Source organism: Musa acuminata, chromosome BXJ2-3, assembly GCF_036884655.1.
Source record: "Musa acuminata AAA Group cultivar baxijiao chromosome BXJ2-3, Cavendish_Baxijiao_AAA, whole genome shotgun sequence".
Taxonomy (NCBI): Eukaryota; Viridiplantae; Streptophyta; class Magnoliopsida; order Zingiberales; family Musaceae; genus Musa; species Musa acuminata.
In genome coordinates, this window is record NC_088340.1 from 12,432,000 (window position 1) to 12,451,890 (window position 19,891).

The 19,891-nt window shown below is 47.6% G+C and overlaps 3 protein-coding genes across 3 annotated transcripts; 2 read left to right on the top strand and 1 right to left on the bottom strand.

The window, feature by feature from the left end:
- The first annotated feature begins 7,993 nt into the window (after nt 1-7,993).
- On the top strand, nt 7,994-11,568 carry LOC135607541 (AT-hook motif nuclear-localized protein 20-like). The gene is made up of 2 exons (XM_065099480.1): nt 7,994-8,136; nt 10,638-11,568. Exons 1-2 carry the CDS (start codon nt 7,994-7,996, stop codon nt 11,545-11,547), a joined length of 1,053 nt encoding a protein of 350 aa, XP_064955552.1. The 3' UTR covers nt 11,548-11,568.
- Nucleotides 11,569-13,178: 1,610 nt separating this feature from the next.
- On the bottom strand, nt 13,179-16,828 carry LOC103973396 (ethylene receptor 2-like). Its single transcript, XM_065097511.1, has 2 exons — nt 14,531-16,828; nt 13,179-14,032 (listed from the first exon to the last, which is right to left on the bottom strand). The coding sequence occupies exons 1-2, from the start codon at nt 16,262-16,264 to the stop codon at nt 13,487-13,489; spliced, it is 2,280 nt and encodes a 759-aa protein (XP_064953583.1). The 5' UTR covers nt 16,265-16,828; the 3' UTR covers nt 13,179-13,486.
- Nucleotides 16,829-17,179: 351 nt separating this feature from the next.
- On the top strand, nt 17,180-19,547 carry LOC135606479 (protein DETOXIFICATION 35-like). The gene is made up of 7 exons (XM_065097512.1): nt 17,180-17,627; nt 17,749-18,374; nt 18,457-18,513; nt 18,608-18,846; nt 18,923-19,041; nt 19,134-19,220; nt 19,368-19,547. Exons 1-7 carry the CDS (start codon nt 17,232-17,234, stop codon nt 19,434-19,436), a joined length of 1,593 nt encoding a protein of 530 aa, XP_064953584.1. The 5' UTR covers nt 17,180-17,231; the 3' UTR covers nt 19,437-19,547.
- The last annotated feature ends 344 nt before the right edge of the window (nt 19,548-19,891 follow it).

The following is a 19,891-nucleotide window of genomic DNA, read 5'->3' on the forward strand; positions in this document are numbered from 1 at the left end:
CGGGACAGCACCGCCTGCGGAGGCAGCGGCGCCCGAAAGGGGAGCCCACCCGCAGCGGCATCGCCGCCAGCGGGCGTGCCGCCTGCAGGCGAGGGCAGTGCCCTCGCCCCGCCGCACAGGCGCCGCCGGCAGGGTGGCGGCGGCGGCAGCAGCAGAGGGGGAATTAGGGTTTTGGGCAAAAAGACAGTTTTGCCCCTATGAATTTGATAAATTCCAGTTTCTGTCTTTTGTCCAAATTACGAAAATACCCTTAGGAATTGAGAAATTCCCTACATGTCCCTGATTTCAGAAAATATTAATTAATTAAAAGGTTTAGTTGATTATTATTTTTATTATTATCTAGTAGTCCTACATTATGATGATTATTTATACATGTGATGTATGATGTGTGGACGGATGATCATGGACCGTGTGATGTGTGTACTTGTGATTATTATTATTGAGGTCTGCGAACCTCCATTATATTTCTCGTTTATTGTCGGGCCTGCGTGCCTATGATTAAGTTGTAATCACATGAGGAGGCGCAGCGGGAGCGTGGAAGCCATAGCGGGACCGACGAGACGGACGATCGTGATGCATGGAGATGCATCAAGATGTCGACGGAACCAACGAGGACGAGATGGACGATCACAAGGCATGGAGATGCACCGTTGCACACATAGATCTTGATGTGAGTGATTAGGCCTACTGGCTCGGGCCTAATCATATTAGGTTGTGGTCCATGATCATCTGGTGTGATTGCTTATACACATACTAGATATGTATATATATTTGCATGCGATGTAGATATATATTAAATATGTATATGTGTGACATGTCATATTAGGAGACCAAATCATAGAAACATCTCTCGATAATATTAAGTCGGTAAACGTGAGGCAATTAGATTGACCCACGTGGCCTTCCATCGTTATGAGTAGGAATCGATTCCCGGTGTAGGTTGAGTTGGTCGAGTCCCTCGAGACTCACCTATATCGCGATTCGCTATCTTGCTTACGACATAGAGATGTCACCGGTGACCTGAGGGCATGATATGCTTGGTCGAGTCCCTCGAGGGTATATCATCAAATCAGACTCATCTTGTAACGAAGGTGTTGACTTAACCGAGCATCATGGTTGGTCGAGTCCCTCGAGGCCATGGTGATTCGGAGGCCGAACAGGACGGGAATCACAAGGAGTTGTGATCGGCAAGAGTTGTCTACCTTTTAGGCTTAGTGTGATTGGTCGAGTCCCTCGAGGTTACACTAAGACGCTGATTGGATCCTGATCCCCACTAGAAGTCTGCCGGAGACTTCCGTTTCACGTGCTGAGGGTGTCGCGTGACTCGTTAGTAAAATAGTGGGAGCATATTAAGATAGAAGTCCATATCTTGATAGTTTATTTCTTGCAAAATCTGCATGTTATTCATTTTTGCTACATCTTTATTTTCAGAAAATGTCGCTTTCAAATCCCTTACGTGGCATACTTGATGTCAACCGCCTCACTGGTCCAAATTATACGGATTGGCTCCGTAACTTGAGAATTGTTCTCACAGCGGAGAAAATCGTGTACGTCCTTGATACAGTGATGCCTACGCCCGAAGAAGGGGCAAGCGAGGATGAGATCGCTCGCTACGTGAAGTACATTGATGACTCCACTCTTGCTCAGTGCTATATGTTGGGCTCTATGACTCCAGAGTTACAGAGACAACATGAAAAGATGGATGCCAGATCCATTCTCCTACATGTCCGTAAATTGTTTGAGGAACAGGGAAGGACTCAACGATATGAGATATCCAAGAGCCTTTTCCGCGCTAGGATGACTGAGGGGACACCGGTTCAGAACCATGTCCTAAAGATGATTGAGTGGATAGAGAAACTCACAGGTCTAGGAATGGTCCTAGAGGATAACTTGTGTGTGGACATTGTGCTTCAGTCCCTACCAGATTCCTTTTCACAGTTCATAATGAACTTTAATATGAACAAGCTTGAGGTGACTCTCCCAGAGCTCCTCAATATGTTGAGGGAGGCAGAGAGTACTATTAAGAAAGAGAAGCCAGTTCTCTACACTGGTGAGACCAGAAAGAAAAGGAAAGCAGAAAGGTCCCTTAAGAAGGGAAAGGGCAAGGGCAAACAAGGTAAAGCAAAGGTTGCTAAGAAAGACCCAACAAAGGACAAAGGCCAGTGCTTCCACTGTGGTAAAGATGGGCACTGGAAGAGAAACTGCAAAGAGTACCTTGCAGAAAGGGCGAAACAAAAGCTTGATGAAGCTTCAGGTACATTCATGATCAGTCTCCATTTGTCAGACTCTTATGATAACACATGGGTATTAGATACCGGTAGTGCTTATCATATATGTAATTCGTTGCAGGTTCTGGCAAGGCCTAGGAGACTAGAGAGAGGCGAGATGGACCTCAAGATGGGTAATGGAGCAAAAGTTGCTGTATTAGCTGTTGGCGAGGTCGCCCTACATCTGCCTAGTGGAGCTTTTATTGCATTAGATGCATGTTATTTTGTTCCTTCTATTATCAAAAACATTATCTCCATTTCATGTTTAACAGTTAGTAGATATAAATTTGTTTTTGAGAACAATGGTTGTTCGATATTATTAGATGATAAGATCATCACGAAAGGAACATTGCATAATGGTTTATTTATGTTAGACACCACTCCACATATCATGAATATAAATGTGTCCAAAAGGAAACGAGATGAGTTGAACAGTGCATACCTGTGGCATTGTAGGCTAGGTCACATCCATGAAAGAAGGATTCAAAAGTTGCTAAATGATGGATATCTAGATCCATTCGACTATGTGTCATATGCAACTTGTGAGCCTTGCATTCGTGGAAAACTGACCAACTCTCTATTTAGTGGAACTGGAGAGAGAGCCACTGAGTTGTTGGAACTCATACATAGTGATGTATGTGGACCCATGTCAACTCATGCCATTGGAGGTTACTCCTACTTCATTACATTTACTGATGATTTCTCAAGGTATGGATATGTGTACTTAATGAAGTACAAGTCCGAGGCCTTTGAGAAATTCAGAGAGTATAAGAATGAGGTGGAGAACTAGACTGGAAAGAGTATCAAAACTCTTCGATCAGATCGAGGAGGTGAGTACTTAAGTACAGAGTTTACTCACTTCCTCAAGGACCATGGGATATTATCCCAATGGACACCTCCTTATACACCTCAGCTCAATGGTGTCTCTGAAAGGAGAAATCGTACATTATTAGATATGGTACGGTCCATGATGAGTTTCGCTGACCTACCCATCTCATTCTGGGGATATGCCCTAGAAACCGCAGCTTACCTTCTGAACAGAGTTCCAACTAAGTCGGTGGTGTCTACACCATATGAGATATGGAAAGGGAAGAAGCCTGATCTTAAAGTAGTTAAGATTTGGGGCTGCTCTGCCCATGTTAAAAGACACAACCCCGATAAGTTAGAATCAAGGACAGGGCGATGTAAATTTGTGGGATACCCCAAGGAAACTTGTGGGTATTACTTCTATCATCTCGAGGACCAAAAGGTCTTTGTAGCTAAGAGAGCAGTGTTCCTTGAGAAGGAACACATTCTTGACGGAGACAGTGGGAGAATGATAGAATTGAGCGAGGTTGGAGAACCAAGCTCAAGCACCACTCTACAGCCCGAGTCTGTTCAGGTATCTAATACACAAGTTTCAACTTTACGCATGTCTGATAGAGTATCCCATCCTCCTGAGAGATATGTGGGACATATTAGAGCAGAGGATGTAGAGGATATTGATCCTCAGACCTACGAGGAGGCTATTATGAGTATAGACTCCGGGAAGTGGAAAGAAGCCATGAATTCTGAGATGGATTCTATGTACTCCAATAAGGTTTGGAACCTAGTTGATGCACCCGAAGGTATTGTACCCGTCGGTTGCAAGTGGATCTTTAAGAAAAAGATCGGAGTAGATGGAAAGGTAGAGACCTATAAAGCAAGGCTAGTGGCTAAGGGGTATCGTCAAAGGCAATGTGTTGACTACGACGAAACTTTCTCACCCGTAGCAATGCTAAAATCCATCAGAATTCTATTGGCTATTGCAGCACACTATGATTATGAGATCTGGCAGATGGATGTGAAAACCGCATTCCTCAACGGGAACCTGGAGGAGGAGGTGTATATGATGCAACCTGAGGGATTCGTGTCCAAGAACTGCCCAGATAAGGTGTGTAGGTTGCTTAGATCCATTTATGGACTAAAGCAAGCTTCCCGAAGTTGGAACATAAGATTTGATGAGGCAATCAGATCTTATGACTTCGTTAAGAACGAAGATGAGCCTTGTGTATACAGAAAGGTAAGTGGGAGCGCTATTAGCTTTTTGGTGTTATATGTGGATGACATCCTCATCATTGGGAATGACATAGGAATGCTATCCACAATAAAGGCTTGGTTATCTAGACACTTCTCCATGAAGGACTTAGGAGAAGCATCTTATATCTTGGGGATTAGAATCTATAGAGATAGATCCAAAAGGATGCTTGGCTTGTCCCAGTCCAGGTACATAGAAACTATTGTCAAAAGGTTTGGCATGGAAAATTCCAAAAGAGGTCTCATACCGATGAGACATGGGATATCGCTTTCTACGAGTATGTCCCCAAAGACTCCAGAAGAAAGGGCGAACATGGATATGATACCTTATGCCTCAGCAATAGGGTCTATCATGTATGCCATGCTATGTACTAGGCCTGATATAGCGCATGCTCTGAGTGTCACGAGCAGGTATCAGGCGGATCCAGGCTTGGAGCACTGGAAAGCAGTAAAGTGTATCCTTAAGTACTTGAGAAGGACTAAGGATCTTTTACTAGTATATGGAGGTAATAGCCTTAAGGTTGAAGGCTACACTGACTCAAGTTTTCAGTCTGATGTCGATGATAGCAAGTCGAATTCAGGGTATGTGTACACCTTGAATGGAGGAGCAGTGTGCTGGAAGAGTTCCAAGCAAGATACCACTGCTGACTCGACCACAGAGGCGGAGTACATTGCTGCATCAGATGCAGCAAAGGAGGGAGTCTGGTTGAAGAAGTTCATCACAGATTTGGGAGTCGTGCCGGATAGTGAGGAGCCGATTTCCCTATATTGCGACAACAACGGGGCAATTGCTCAAGCGAAGGAACCTAGGTCTCATCAGAAATCTAAGCATGTTCTGAGGAGGTTCCACCTTATCAGAGAGATCGTGACCCGAGGAGATGTAGCAGTGGAAAGAGTTCCATCCGAAGATAACATTGCAGATCCACTAACAAAGCCATTGTCTCAGATTGTCTTTGAGCATCACAGGGGTCTGATGGGGATCAGACACATAGGTGATTGGCTTTAGGTCAAGTGGGAGATTGCTAGTCATAAGTGCCCAGCAAGCCAATCACGTGAGTGATGGCACGTGTGACTTGATACAGAATCTTTTTGCTTATTATATTTTGGCGTATATCACTTTATAACTATTGCATAAATGCATATGTATTGTGATGTCCTTGGATTTGTGCAATGGGAATCGGATCGTGATGAGATCACGATAATGAGATCGATTCACCTTTAAACACATATCCTAAATAATCCCGGTCATAGGTTACTCGAGAGGGACATCGTGATAACCGGATAGACTGGTGTGCTGTATACCCGTCCATATGATGGATGCAGCTGGTCTCATAGCTGCTCGTGTAGGGACACTAGGGATACAGTACAGGTGCTCATTGGAGAATGAGTTCACTGATTGATCCGCTTACGGAATGCTGGATGGTTGATGATGCCTTATTGTCAGACAACGATTCCGTAGTCCTAGTGGTGTATCTGGTTCTTAGACTTGAGACACCAAGGATGTCCTGTATGAGTGCTCCACTCTTTGATACCAGACTTATAGGTTTGGCTGTTCCCAGATCTAGTACAACTGGTCATTGGGAGTGGTAGTCGACCTTACGAGGGCTATTGAGTGTCGATAGAGGATTATCCACTCTCGGTATCATGAGAGGAATATCCCATGTGTTCTTGCTCAGACAAATCCCTGGCCAGGGTCATTCGGGTTGAGAGAGAAAGAGTTCTCCGGGAGAATCCGATTAGAGCGAGACTCGAGTAGAAACCGTATGGGTCTGACAGCACCATGCTCGATATACGGTCTCTGGGATATTAGATGGATGAGGGACTATAGGTACATGGTAACTGAGGACAGACAGGTCCAATGGATTGGATTCCCCTGTATCGTCTGGGGACTACGGCGTAGTGGCCTAGTACTTCCGTAGTCGATGAGTCGAGTGAATTATTACAGAGATAATAATTCACTTAGTTAGAAGGAGTTCTGACAGGTATGACTCACGGCCAGCTCGATATTGGGCCTAGAGGGTCACACACATATGGTAGGCATTGCGATGAGTAGAGGTTCGGATATGAGATATCCGACGGAGCCCTTGTCTTATTGGATGCAGATCCAATACCCACTAGGGAAAGGACCCATTAGGGTTTTGACACGGGATCTCTATAAATAGGAGGGATTCACTGCCTCATAGGCTAGAGTCTTTGCTTGCCCTTCCTATTCTCCTCTCCCTCTCCACCTCAGAGTAGGCCTGGAGTTTTGAGGAGCGTCGTCACAACCCTGCTGTGTGGATCACCGCTAGAGAGGAGGACGCTTGACCTCCTTCACCCTCTCCTAAGGATCTGCAAGGAAACAGGGATATACGATCTCCCTAGGTAACACAATCTCTATACGCAGTTTTGTGTTTTTGCGGATTTTGCGCACCAATCTTCGCACGACGATGAACATCTTTTTGGGAATCGGGGATTTTTGTTTTCTTGTTCTTCCGCTGCGCATATGATGTCGCCCCCTATGATTTCCCAACACTTTGGGCATGCACGATTGAGACTGGTGTAGTCAACACACATCCTCCAGCTCCGATTATATTTCTTCACCAGGACTACATTAGACAGCCATCGCGGGTACTTGACTTCTTCAATGAAGCATGCTGCCAAGAGTCGCTCCACCTCTTCACGGACAGCCTGTTGTCTGTCTGGAGCTTGCTGTTGTGGCTTCTGCTTCACTGGTCGAGCATCGGGCGATATGTTCAGCTCGCAGCACTCCTTAGTATCATGCCCGCTTTACCGGTGGAAGTGGCAATACTTGGACTGGTTGATGAGTTCTCGCGGGCTTTTCATCGAGTTGGGGGCCCTGAGTAACCCCTTTTCCCTTATTTGGAGAAATATCTCCGTTCGAGATGCGCCCAAAGAGGGCAATGGGGTCCTTAGCGCCGGCGGGTCAGGCCGGTCCATCCTGCGCCTCGGTGCGGTAGACGGTTGTCCCCGAGATGGCTCCAGCCTAGCCCTCTTGTGCTCCTCCCGCTTCCCGGCCATCCAGGCCTCGATCACGATGAACTGGTTCGCGCGTTGAAGCATCTAAGGCACCGCAGTGGGGGGTCGCTCCACGAGGGACCAGAAGAATCTGGAAGGTCGCAGGCCTATCATAAACGCCTGCATCAACAAAGAGGGATGAGCATCTGGTAATCCCCGGATTTGTGTTGCAAAGCGATTCACAAAATGGGAGAAGGGCTCGTCCTCCCTCTGGTTGCGTCCGAGGAGCAGCGCAACGGAAGGTTTCGGCTGGGCGTAGGCCAAGAAGTTGAGTTCAAAGTCCTTGATGAGCTGGTCAAAGGAGGCGATCGTCCCGGTCTTCAGGCCGTTGTATCACGCACGGGCCGGCCCTCTTAGAGTGGTGGGAAACGCTTTACACATCAAAGCATCAGAAGTTCCGTACAGCGCCATCTGAGCACGGAAAGCGGCTACATGGTCCACTGGATCGGTGGAGCTGTCGTATGCATCTAAGGAGGGGAGTCGGAAGTTCGGGGGGACCATCTGATCCTGTATCTCGGGTGTAAATGGAGATTCCTAGTGCGTGTCCTCCCCGAGCTCTCCCCTCGACCTGCGGACCTCCTTTTGCACCTCGTCGAGCTGCCGACTAACAAAGCATAGCTAGGCTCATAGGGAATCCGTGGAATCTGAGGAGAATGCCTCAGGTTCCAAGCGGCCTCTCGGGTTTGCCGTCGCTCGGTCCTCGAGTGGAGTCGTTCGGTCCCGAGGGGAAATCGGAAGCTCCCGGGGTGGGGTGCGAGCCCGAACGGGTGGCTCCTGTTGCTGCAGCAGTTGGATTGTAAGCAGGTGCAGCGAACGAGAAATGAGTGGGAGAATGGACTGCACCATACCGGTCAGAGTTTGGACTTGATGAGTGAGGTTCTGAAAGGCCTCGGACGACACGGGCGACGAGCCAACTGGGGCGCCGTCGGGCGGCGATAGGCCCGGGTCATTAAATATCCGCCAATAGCGCTCTGAAGTCTCAGCGGGGGGTTCATATCGAGGTTCTCCGCATGGGGGGTGTTCCCCCGGAGCTCTGATCGGGCGTGACCCCTCAACTGCGAGCTCGTCTGAGTCAATAGGGCGATCCCCTGACATTCGGGCCCTCCTTCTAGCGTCAAAATGTTGGTGTAAACAACTTTAAGCCGTGGCCTCGGGGCCGACGCGGCTTGGTTCGGGTCCGGATGATGGGGATCTTCTCGGAACGGCTCTTGAGACCGCTGAAGTGGTCGATTGCGATGGTCCGATCGAAACGGGGTCATTGTCTCCTCCGGGAGGGAACTCCTCGCCTGAGCGTCTAGTGGGAGGCCTCCGTCTTCGCACCTGCACACAGGTCGGGTCGGGGAGCTCAGTCCGACCCCTCCGACGATCAAGTTAGTGAATAGTTGCAGGGGATTTTTTATCTGTTCTATGGTGTGCCTCCCTCCTCCACTTTTCCCTCGGAGCGAGGGTTTTTATAGTGAGGGTTACCGTTGCTTGGTGCGCCTGCCCGCAAGGAGCAGGATCGTACTTCTGATAGCGTCTAACATCGATGTTGGCGTGACATGAGGGATCAAGCCTGAGCAGGATGTTAATGTGCCTTGGTCGGCGTTCCGGTCCGTGTTGACCAGGTGCTGACAGGTCAACGAAGGCGTGAGACGTCATCTGAGGCAACTGACGTCACCCGAGTCTTATCGCCATTATTATCCTCATCACCCACCAACTCAATTGGTTCTCTAAATGATTTAATCTTTTTATTAAAGTATATAAAATATGGTCACGGATTCGAATTTAAAACCCATCAAAGACGCACGCACAGACCCGTCGGCTCATTAACGGATCGGGTCAGGTTATGCCGAGGTTTCATTGCTTGGTTCATATGCCGGCCCAGCCCATCGCCCGTAGTCTTCTCATGCCTCCTCTCCTTCGACCCGCGTAATGAAGCTGCGTCGTCTTCTCGGGATCCCCCCTTCTCGCATGAGCTCACCAGAATGCATCCGTGGCTTCGCCCCTGCTCAAGGGTTTCGGCCATCTCAATCCTCACCGGTCACTATGCATCGATTCCGATTACCCATAAGGAGGATGAGCCCTGTCACACTGTCATGGGCAATGGCCCCATCAAGGCAACATGGATAACAAAAACTATACTCGGTTCGTCTTCCTACCCCCGGCAGTCCTCGCCCAATCGGCACCAATTCTCATGGTTTTTAATCCTAACCTCCCTCACTTGTCATCGCCATGCCAATGAAATCATGACGCTTGCCATGCGGCAGGACCACGGCAAAAGACAAATAGCAGTAGAAAACTTGTACTCCCTCTCCTTATCCTCAAAGCTGTCCTGCATCTCTAGTTTCAAGCTTAATCGTGTGTCGACACATGTTAACCTCTTTCCATGTGTTCCCCAATCACTCGCCCTTCAGCTCATCAGTTTTGAAGCCTAGCTAGGAATGTGACGCATGCACCACCATCAATTAAGTTTGACGGAGCCGCTTTTGGTTGATCTCTGGTGCGCCTGTGTTTCGAGTGTCTTCCTTTTTCTTATTGGGTGGATGCAAAAGCGCATGCAACTGGAGATTTAATTAGTGCATGCAAAGCATGGCAGGATCTTGTAAGCTGGGGGAGGCGTTGTACTTGCAAGTTGTCTCCTGGGCCACCAAGCTCAGGAATCTCTCCCATTTGATATTATTTCTTGTCCTTCTCCTCCTACCGCAGTTGCGTTTATCAGCTCATTGGACATTCATAGCTTGTTTTCCTCTTGCTGCTGAAGCAACAGCTTTACTTCCCATTTTTATGTGGGAATTTGATACAGTACCACTCTCTCCATCTCTCAGATAAAAACCCTAATGCTCAACACACTCCTCTCTTCCCCTCCCTAAATTATTCTACCCATAGCAATTAACTCCAAAGCACCACTTACCTTTTCACACATGTTATACCTGAAGAGAATCAACTAGAACAACACCTCTCTCTCTCTCTCTCTTCAACTGCACCAAGTCTTCCTTTCCATATTATTTCATGTATCCACTTGCCGTACGACTTCTCCCCCCATGACTACAAGTTATACCAGTAGCCTTTTCTCTCCGAGAAGAAACGGAAAAGAGAAGGCAACCGATCGGTCCTGTTGAGTTGGTAGCTGATGGATTCTGAAGCATACTGTTAGTCTTCTGTCCTTCATGCTTCCTTTTTCTTTCTTTTACTCCTCATCTTTATCCTGTGTGGAAACATGTAGCCATGTAAGATTGTTTAGGTTCACCGTCACTTCTTCCAAATATTTGATGCCCCTCTGTGTTCTTACAAAGATGAGAACGAAGGGGAATGAAGTATAGATCTCTACAGCAGCAGCAACATACAAAAGGCGATTAGTCTAACGAGCAAGCTGGCGAATCACTGGTGGGAAGGGCCTTTAGGCCTTACGGGAGCCGATCCGGCGGCCTCGGTTCACAAGAACCCTAACCAGGACGCAACGCCAAAGGAATCCGACCCTAATTCTTCGTCCGCCAACGAAGAAGAAAAGGACAACGACGGGGAGCCGAGAGAAGGCGCGGTCGTGCCGAGCAGCCGGCGTCGACGCGGCCGTCCACCAGGGTCCAAGAACAAGCCCAAACCCCCCATCTTCGTGACCCGCGACAGCCCCAGCGCCCTCCGCAGCCACGTCATGGAGGTCTCAGGGGGCGCGGACGTGGCCGACTCGATCGCCCAGTTCGCTCGCCGCCGCCAGCGCGCCGTCTGCGTGCTCAGCGGTTCCGGCACCGTCGTCAACGTCGCGCTCCGCCAGCCTGCTGCCCCGGGCGCGGCCGTCGCCCTCCGTGGCCGGTTCGAGATCCTCTCTGTGACCGGCACGTTCCTGCCGGGCCCGGGCCCGTCCCCGCCGGGGTCGACCGGGTTAACGGTTTACCTGGCAGGCGGGCAGGGTCAGGTGGTGGGCGGCAGCGTCGTGGGGCCGCTGATAGCGGCAGGGCCGGTGATGGTCATGGCGTCCACGTTCGCGAACGCTACATATGAGAGGTTGCCGCTTGTTCAGGAAGAGGAGGAAGGCCCAGACAGTGGCGGTGGTGCCACGGGACAGTTGCCCGGTGGAGAACCGCAGCTGATGGCCGGAGGCGGGGGATCAGGAGGACTGCCGGACCACTCGGCGCTGCCCATTCTCAACTTGCCGCCGAACTTAGCACCCAACGTCGCACACGTGGGGCATGAGCCCTTCGGGTGGGCTCATGCGCGGGCGCCATTCTAGGAGGACAAGATGAGCTCTCATTTCTATATATATATATATATATATATATATATATATATATATATATATATATATATATATATATATATATATATATATATATATATAATATGTCACATAAAGTCTGTAATTGTACCAGTAATGATCTGTGTGCTTCATCCGAAATAGAATTGTCCTCTAATAGAAGGGTAGAGATATGCTAATGATGTTGATGACTGTGGAGAAAGTAGTAGCATCATGTGTGAAGCATGGTTTGGATCACAAGGAACATTGCTACTAATCTTGTTAAAATGATTTTATGTTAGTGGTTCCTTTATCGACAACTGTACTTGTGATGCATGATTGATAAGAGGGTACATGTCTTATTTGTACAATGTTGCAGTGAAAAAATTTGGGATTTCTTTGACAATTTCTGTAGAAAAGTAATATTCATTCTTACACTGAATACTTGGTATGAAATTTCAATTGACCAACAATTAAAAATAAGGATGATCTGTTTACTGTATGTATGTATGCTATTTCTTTTCCTCGAACGATTTCATGATCTGTTTACGAATTTTGATTTAATATCATAAAGATTTATCTATATAAAAAACAACATCAAGAGAGGAAATCAATCGATCAATCAAATTTATCTTATTGATAGATCGACTAAATTGCCAAGTCGCTTTGAGTCGACGCAGGTGTGGGGAGGAGGAACTCATCATTGGGCCAAACGAAAGAGACAAATCAAACTCTTCCCAGACTACAATTTTGTTGGGTTATGGTCTGATGTTGTTGAGTGGGTTTCGATTAGCGGTAAATGTCTTCGCCCGATTAATTGGTTGTCATCTGCAATGCATTCATTCATATTGACTGACCTAAACCCGTACGCAATATTTTACATTTCAATTCTAAACATTTTATTATTATTATTATTATTATTTTGTGTAGATTGATTAGCTTTGCTAATCTCCAACCTAATGAAACAGAATAGATACACTGCATTAAGTAGGGTTAGGGTTAGGCCCCCAAAACTTGATGGTGACCTTCTAAACCCACAAAAGTCAATCAAGTTGTCGCTTGTCAGAAGCTTTCTCCTTTAAGCTGATCCCATTTGCTTGTTAGGTCTCGTAATCTACCCACTAAATTAATAATCTTCTACATTGCAATCACATCATCCCTCCATCCATCCCCTTCTTCGCCGCTGCACGAATCCCAACAGGGAAAGAAAGATGCAGTCCGAGTGACCTCCTGCATTTGAGCAATTGCTTCTCACCTCCTTCCAACTCCATCAACCCTCTCGTCTCTCTCTGCACTTCACTCCACCCCAGTAGTGGTTCGTTGGACAGCGCAAGGTTCGGTCACACACCACTCCCCGACCCCGTCTGCCTGCCTACACCACAAAAGATTACACTAATGTGTCTCTCTCTAATCAAAGAAGCTTAGCCCACACCATACACATCTCTCGTTGGGCGTGCAAAGATGCAAGTGACATGTTCAAGTCCAAGTCCAAGTTGTGATGCTAAACTAATAGATATTGTACAACTAAATACGAACTTGCAGATTGATGATACCAAAACAGGACCTGACCGTCCAGTAATATATTAACTTCTTGTAGTCTACATACACTCTACTCAGCTTTGCTCGTCTTGTAGCTAAGTCAGATGTCACACTTCTTAGATTCTTAAAACTTCCAAGTACAGATCATTTTAATGCAAAATCTTGATCCATAAACTATCAAGGAGTAGTGTCAATTAAATTGAACATCCGAGACAATGGACATGGATTCTTGCTTGAGGTAGCTGTCTATCAAAGTAATTGGAAATAACAATGTCAGATAAATGCAAAGAGTACCTCAAATTTACCTGCTATCGCCATCGAAGCATTTCAAAGAATGCAACTCACTTCCCTTCCTAGGTACACCATCGATTTAGTTGATTCCAACGCAAACTACGTTTCAAGTTGTAAGTGCTCTTAGGAGCTCTCGTTCTAGTTCTGGTAGCACCACCGGTTTCCTGATGAGACCGTTCATCCCTGACTTCACACATCTCTCCCAAACATGTTCCTCGGTGCTTGCCGTCAAAGCAACGATCAAAGGGCGGCATCCGGTTCTCATGTCCCGTACCTTGGTGGCAACTTCATAGCCATTCATCATGGGCATGTTGAGGTCCAAAACAACAAGTTGGAACTGCGTTCCGGAGGTGCCAATGGAGCTCAAGCATTCAGCCCCTGTCGAAAGAGGAGAGACACAACACCCCAGCTTTTCGAGAAGCTTGTGTGTTACCTTTCTGTTGATTCCATCATCATCAACTAGTAAAACCTGAAGGCCTTCTAAAAGAGAAGAAGAAGAAGAAGAAGAAGAAGAAGAATGATGACGGCACTCCAAAGGTCCTTCTAAATCAGAAATTGGCATGGGAGGTTGCAGCGGCAAGCGGAGAAGTAGTGTCACGCACTCAGGTAGACCATGGCAACTTGGAATAATGCAGATGTTCCCCTGCATCAGCTGCAGAATACACCCATTAGATTAGTGCCAAGAAACATTAATTAACAATCTGGATTCCAGGTAATGCGTTTCACACATCGCGAACGAATCTTTACAAGGTGATGGAAGGAGTATCATGTCTGAAATCTACGCAAATATGAGTTCAGGTTCAAGCATTTGATCATTTCAGGTTCAAAAAGCTGATAATGCGGTGTAATTCTACCTTAATAATATGAGGGAATCAAAACTACTAATATCGATCTTCCTTTTGATCATTACCATAGACACCTTACTTCCTGTTGCATTTGTTCCACCAAAGGAAATCGCTACCTCAAGGTAGAGCATAGACAATAATAATTAACTAATTTCTAAGTTGAACAATCATTGAAACCAAGAAATTGAGTAGTTTAAGTAGCTTGTAAGACTGCAAACAAGTCATAATTAAAAACAATGTTCGGAAGCTAATTACATATCCGGTATTTAAATCGAATGAAAAGGAAAGGATTGAAGTGGAGATACCTGCACAAGCTTTTTACACATACCGAGGCTGAAAAAACCCGTATCGAACCCCTCTCCATTTTGCTTCCTGTCATGCCGCACTGATGAGCTTGAATTAGAACATAATGATCTTCTGATTGCCATCTCAAATTTCACACAACTATTGACATTTGAAAATTTGGACCTCCAAACCCATCTCTGATCTCGCAAGTTCTCGAGTTCGGAATCACTCCAAACACGCAGTGTCATACATCCTCCATTGGATCCGTTCAACAAACCACCAATAATGTGCAATAGTACATGAAGAATCCGCCTCTCATCACCGATAACTTGATCAAGAAACTTATTCTCGACCTGAAACCCAAAACCAAACCCCCTACTGTCACAAAGACACCTAGCAATGCAAGCAGCTTCCTTGATCAATGGCTGCAGCTGGAATGGCTTCATCTCCAAAGTAAAGTGTTCGCTGTTGATCTCCAACGTATCATTGATCAAAGCTGAAACCACACCACCTGTTTTTGCCATAGTGTTCACTATAAGCCTCTGTTCAGGAGTCAAGTTTCCCTGTTGCATAATTGACAACAGACCCAGAATGGAGTGGATGGGACTTCGAATTCCCTGGTTCATGATCTTTCGGAATAAATTCCATGCCTCGTTCGCCATCATCACATTCTTCCTCGCTTGTAGCAAAACCCTGTTTTGTTCTACCAATTTGTCTCTGATCATATGTGACTCTTCCAAAACGGCAGCATGGGAGAAGGCGACGGCCACCTGATCGGCTACGACCTCAACGAGCTCTATCTCATGGTGGCTCCAAGCCCTGGTTTCATTCTTGGGCAGCACCAAAACCAGTATGGCATAGCATGCTTGAAGGACCTCTGGTGTCCCCCCTTTGAAGTCCGAAACTTTCAACATCGGCATCCTGATTGCAGCAACAGCTCCTGAGTCGCCAACCATCCCGCTGCTTGCACGACCAAGCATGGATTCCGGGTCTAGTATCTCCACACCATCGCATTTCTTCACATGTGCCACATCCGGATCATCCATGGGGATCGAGAGTGTGTCGAGGTCAGAGGAGGCCCTCCTCCCATTCAACTCGTGAGTAAGATTCATCTCCAACTCGTTCTCATTTGGCATCCAAACTGCACAGTTTTGCAGCTGCAGTGTCTTGGAGAGCTCAACCAAGGTGGTGTACAGAATGGTGTGCTTGTCGAGAGATTTCCGTATCTCTTGAGTCAGCATCCGCACGTGCCAGCTTGCTTCTTCCTGCCTCTTCATCAGCCCTACTTCCCGGTCCAGCTCTCGAGCCTTGCGTCTCAGAAAATTCTCCCTCAGCTTCACTTTGAGGAGCTGAGGAATCAGAGTCAAGAGGGTTATCGCTGTCAAGAAGGAGACGAGTGCGGTGAGGAACTTGGAAACGGTGAGAGCCAACACCAAGAGGAAGGAGTGGGGCTTGTAGGTGAACACATTGAGCAAGTGGGTCAATCCACAGAGCACTATGAACGCGCTGAACTGGAAAAGGATCCATTTGAGGGGGAACAGATTGGAGCATGTAACGAAGTATAAGAGCTCTAGCGGAATGGAGAAATATGCCGCCGCAATAAAAAAGTCACTCACTTTCTGCCAACTGCGGATGCTGTCGATGCTCCACAGACCGTCTCCGTCACAATCACAGAGGGGGAGATCGATCTCAGCCGCAGTAGCAAGTGGGAGCGAGGACAGAATCAACAGCCCATGGCAGAATGCTCTCGACATTTGGACGAGACTGCGACGAGAAAAGATCCAAGAATCGAGCTCCAAAATCCTTCTTTTCGTAGACCGGAGGAATGCTTCGAAATCAACCTCTGATTGATCCACAACTTTCTGCAAGACCACAACTTTCAGGGAAGGCAGAGATCAAAACCCACTAAAATCAAGCTTCAAGTTCAACCAACAAAAAAGAATCCAAAAGCAAAAGCAAAGAGAAAGGCCACACCTTTTTTGGGTGTTTCTTGTGTATCCTTTTTTCACTATGCTATTTGCGGCTTTGGCACAAAGCGAGGAGAAGCGCCGGTCGGTGAAATAGCCCGCCTTCCAACTCGTTTACCGTCTCGCTTAACGTTAAAGCTATCCTTTCCGACGAAAACGAGAAGTAAATGTCTTTTTTCTCCTTTCTTGTATCTCGCTGACCAGCTGGAAAAGACCGGGAAGCATGGCTGTTCCCGAGGAAAATGCAAAGTCAGCAGTACCAAAAGATCAAGAAGACCAGATCAAAGAGGTTAACAAGACCAATCACCCACAGAACCATCATCGTCTGCATGACACACTAGAAAAGGATCATAAGTGAACAGAATCCCCGCTATGTTTCTTCCCACCTCGACATGGAACGATGCTCGATCTTTTACTGCAAATACCGCGGAGCAGCGACCGGCCACCTCCACCACGACAGCAAACCAGGAAATGGGCCGCGCTCTCAGCCCGTACGGGTTGGGCCTTCTGGACTTGAGTTGTCCCGTGTTTAGAGTGCTTGCAGAGAAAACTGAGATCGCATGACGGGTAACGGGAACATGTCTGGTTTCATCATTCATATTTCGTACTTATCTTTTAAGTATATGCCAAAGAACTGGTGGGGCTATCTTTAAGTAAACTCGGAGCTGCAGATATATTTAGCGAGGGATAGAGATGCCGCGCTCTCCGCCTTCCTCTCTCGGCCTTCCGCCCTGAGAAACCGAGACAAGGAAATATGGGGACGATGCAGCTACTGTTGCTAAGGGTTGACGAAGAGAAGGGGCGGTGGCGGAGCGACCGAGAGAGAGAGAGAGTGATGGTTGTAGCTGTGGCGGGTGGGGGCGGGGTCGAGCTGGAGTTGGCGGCAGTGGGGAAGGAGGAGGAGGAGCAGGAGGAGGCCGTGGTGGCACAGGATTGCCCTCCGGTGAGAGGGGTGCGGGAGGCGTGGGAGCTGTTCACGACGGAGTCGAAGAAGCTGTGGTGGATCGGGGCGCCCATCGCGTTCAACGTCGTATGCCTCTACGGGTTCAGCTCCTCCACCCAGATATTCGTCGGCCACATCGGCAACCTCGAGCTCTCCGCCGTCGCCGTCGCTCTCAACGTCGTCTCCACCTTCTCCTTCGGCTTCCTTGTATGCCGCTCTTTACCTCCCCACTTTTTCCGCCGTCTCCCTCGTCCTTAATAGTCGAATTCAGAACAGAGAGGGATCTGCCCTCTCTGTAGCTCATGTCGATACAATGTTCTGTTCACAGCTCGGCATGGGGAGTGCACTGGAAACCCTTTGCGGGCAAGCCTTCGGAGCCGGTCAGATCGAGATGCTGGGCGTGTACATGCAGCGCTCCTGGATAATCCTTGTAGCTTCTTCGTTCCTCATGTGCCCGATCTACATATTTGCTGCGCCGGTGCTGAAGCTCATCGGCCAGGACGATAAGATCGCTGACCTCGCCGGCCACTTCACCATCAGCATCATCCCCCAGATGTTCGCACTGGCGTTCAACTTCCCCACCCAGAAGTTCCTTCAGGCACAGAGCAAAGTGGTTGCCCTGGCTTGGATCGGTTTCGTGGCTCTCCTCCTCCACATCGCGCTGCTGGTCCTCTTCATCGTCGTCTTCGGATGGGGATTGGGCGGGGCAGCCGCTGCCTTCAACGTATCGGCATGGGTGGTCTCGCTGTCCCAGGTGGCGTATGTGATGGTCTGGTGCAAGGACGGGTGGACCGGCCTCTCCTGGTCGGCCTTCAGGGATATCTGGGCATTCGTTAGGTTGTCACTTGCTTCTGCAATCATGCTTTGCCTCGAGGTTTGGTACATGATGATCCTCACCGTGCTCACCGGCCACCTCGACGACGCCGAGATCGCCGTCGGCTCCATCTCTATCTGGTAATCGACTCTCATGCAACGATCTTTCCGCTTCGATCCACCGACAACAGCTGGTTTGACCGTTGTTCTCCTCTTTCCCCAGCATGAACATTAATGGTTGGGAGGGCATGATATTTATAGGATTGAATGCGGCTATAAGGTACAAGTATGCTCACCCATCCTAGGGACATATGGATGGACGATTCATCTGTTGCAAGGAGTCTCTCACCATGCTCTTCTCTTGCTCCGCTCAGCGTTCGGGTGTCCAACGAGTTAGGATCGGGTCGCCCCCGGGCTACAAGATACGCTGTGGTCGTGGTGCTCGTCCAGTCTCTGGCGATCGGCCTCCTCTGCATGACCATCATCCTCGCAACCCGGAACCATTTCAGCGTCATCTTCACGAGTGATAGAGACATGCAGCGAGCGGTTGCAGACATAGCGTATCTTCTGGGCATCACCATGGTGCTTAACAGCATCCAGCCAGTTATCTCAGGTAAACACGGGCATTCTTTCCATCCATTTCATGCTAGCGTTCTATTTACGACAAATGGATGGGTTGTTTGAGACAGGAGTGGCCGTCGGAGGTGGCTGGCAAGCGCTGGTGGCTTACATCAACTTGGGTTGCTACTACATATTCGGCCTTCCTCTGGGGTTCCTAATGGGTTATGCACTCCACTGGGGAGTGCAGGTAAACTTCCTTTGCATTTTCGAAGAGAGAGCGAGAGAGAGAGAGAGAGAGAGAGAGAGAGAGAGCTGTCCTGATTCATGAGTCTTGTGCAGGGAATTTGGTTCGGTATGCTGTGTGGCACGTTTGTCCAGACGCTCGTTCTCCTGTTCATAATCTGGAACACCGACTGGAAGGCCGAGGTGAGAATCTGCATGGCGGCAAAAATTATTCTTCATTACCTTTCCCAATCCACACAAAAGTTAAAATCGATCAGCAGTTGTTGACATGTACGGAGTGAAGTAAATGGTTCTCACGGATTCTCCATGGTTTTGTTGGCACCATCGCAGGCAGCCGAAGCTGCAGAACGCGTGCGGCTGTGGGGTGGACAAGAAGGGTATCAGAAGGTACAAATATGATGGATGATGGGGTGGGGGTGGGGGTGGTGGGGCTTCATCTTCATCGTAAGTTTTATATAGGCATATTGTGATTAGTAGAGCTCCGGGGAATTGGCTTTCGCACAAAACCCTTAGAATCGAAGCTGATTAGGTAGAATCGAAGGAGATCATCGTTACTTTTTTTTTTTTTTTCTTATTTGGATCTTCCTAAATCTATATAGCTTCCCAGAAGTTCTTTCTTTTCACTCTCTCAGAAAATGCGCATAGTTTCTCTTTTTCTTTTTTACTCGTCTTTGTTTTTTAATCGAATAATCATGTAACCTTTTGGGTGATTTTGAACATAATAATAATAATAATAATAATAATAATAATAATAATAATAATAATAATAATAATAATAATAATAATAATAATAATAATAGGCGATTGAAATTCAAGCCTTAGGTCATTGGATCACTAATCGAATCGATGGATCA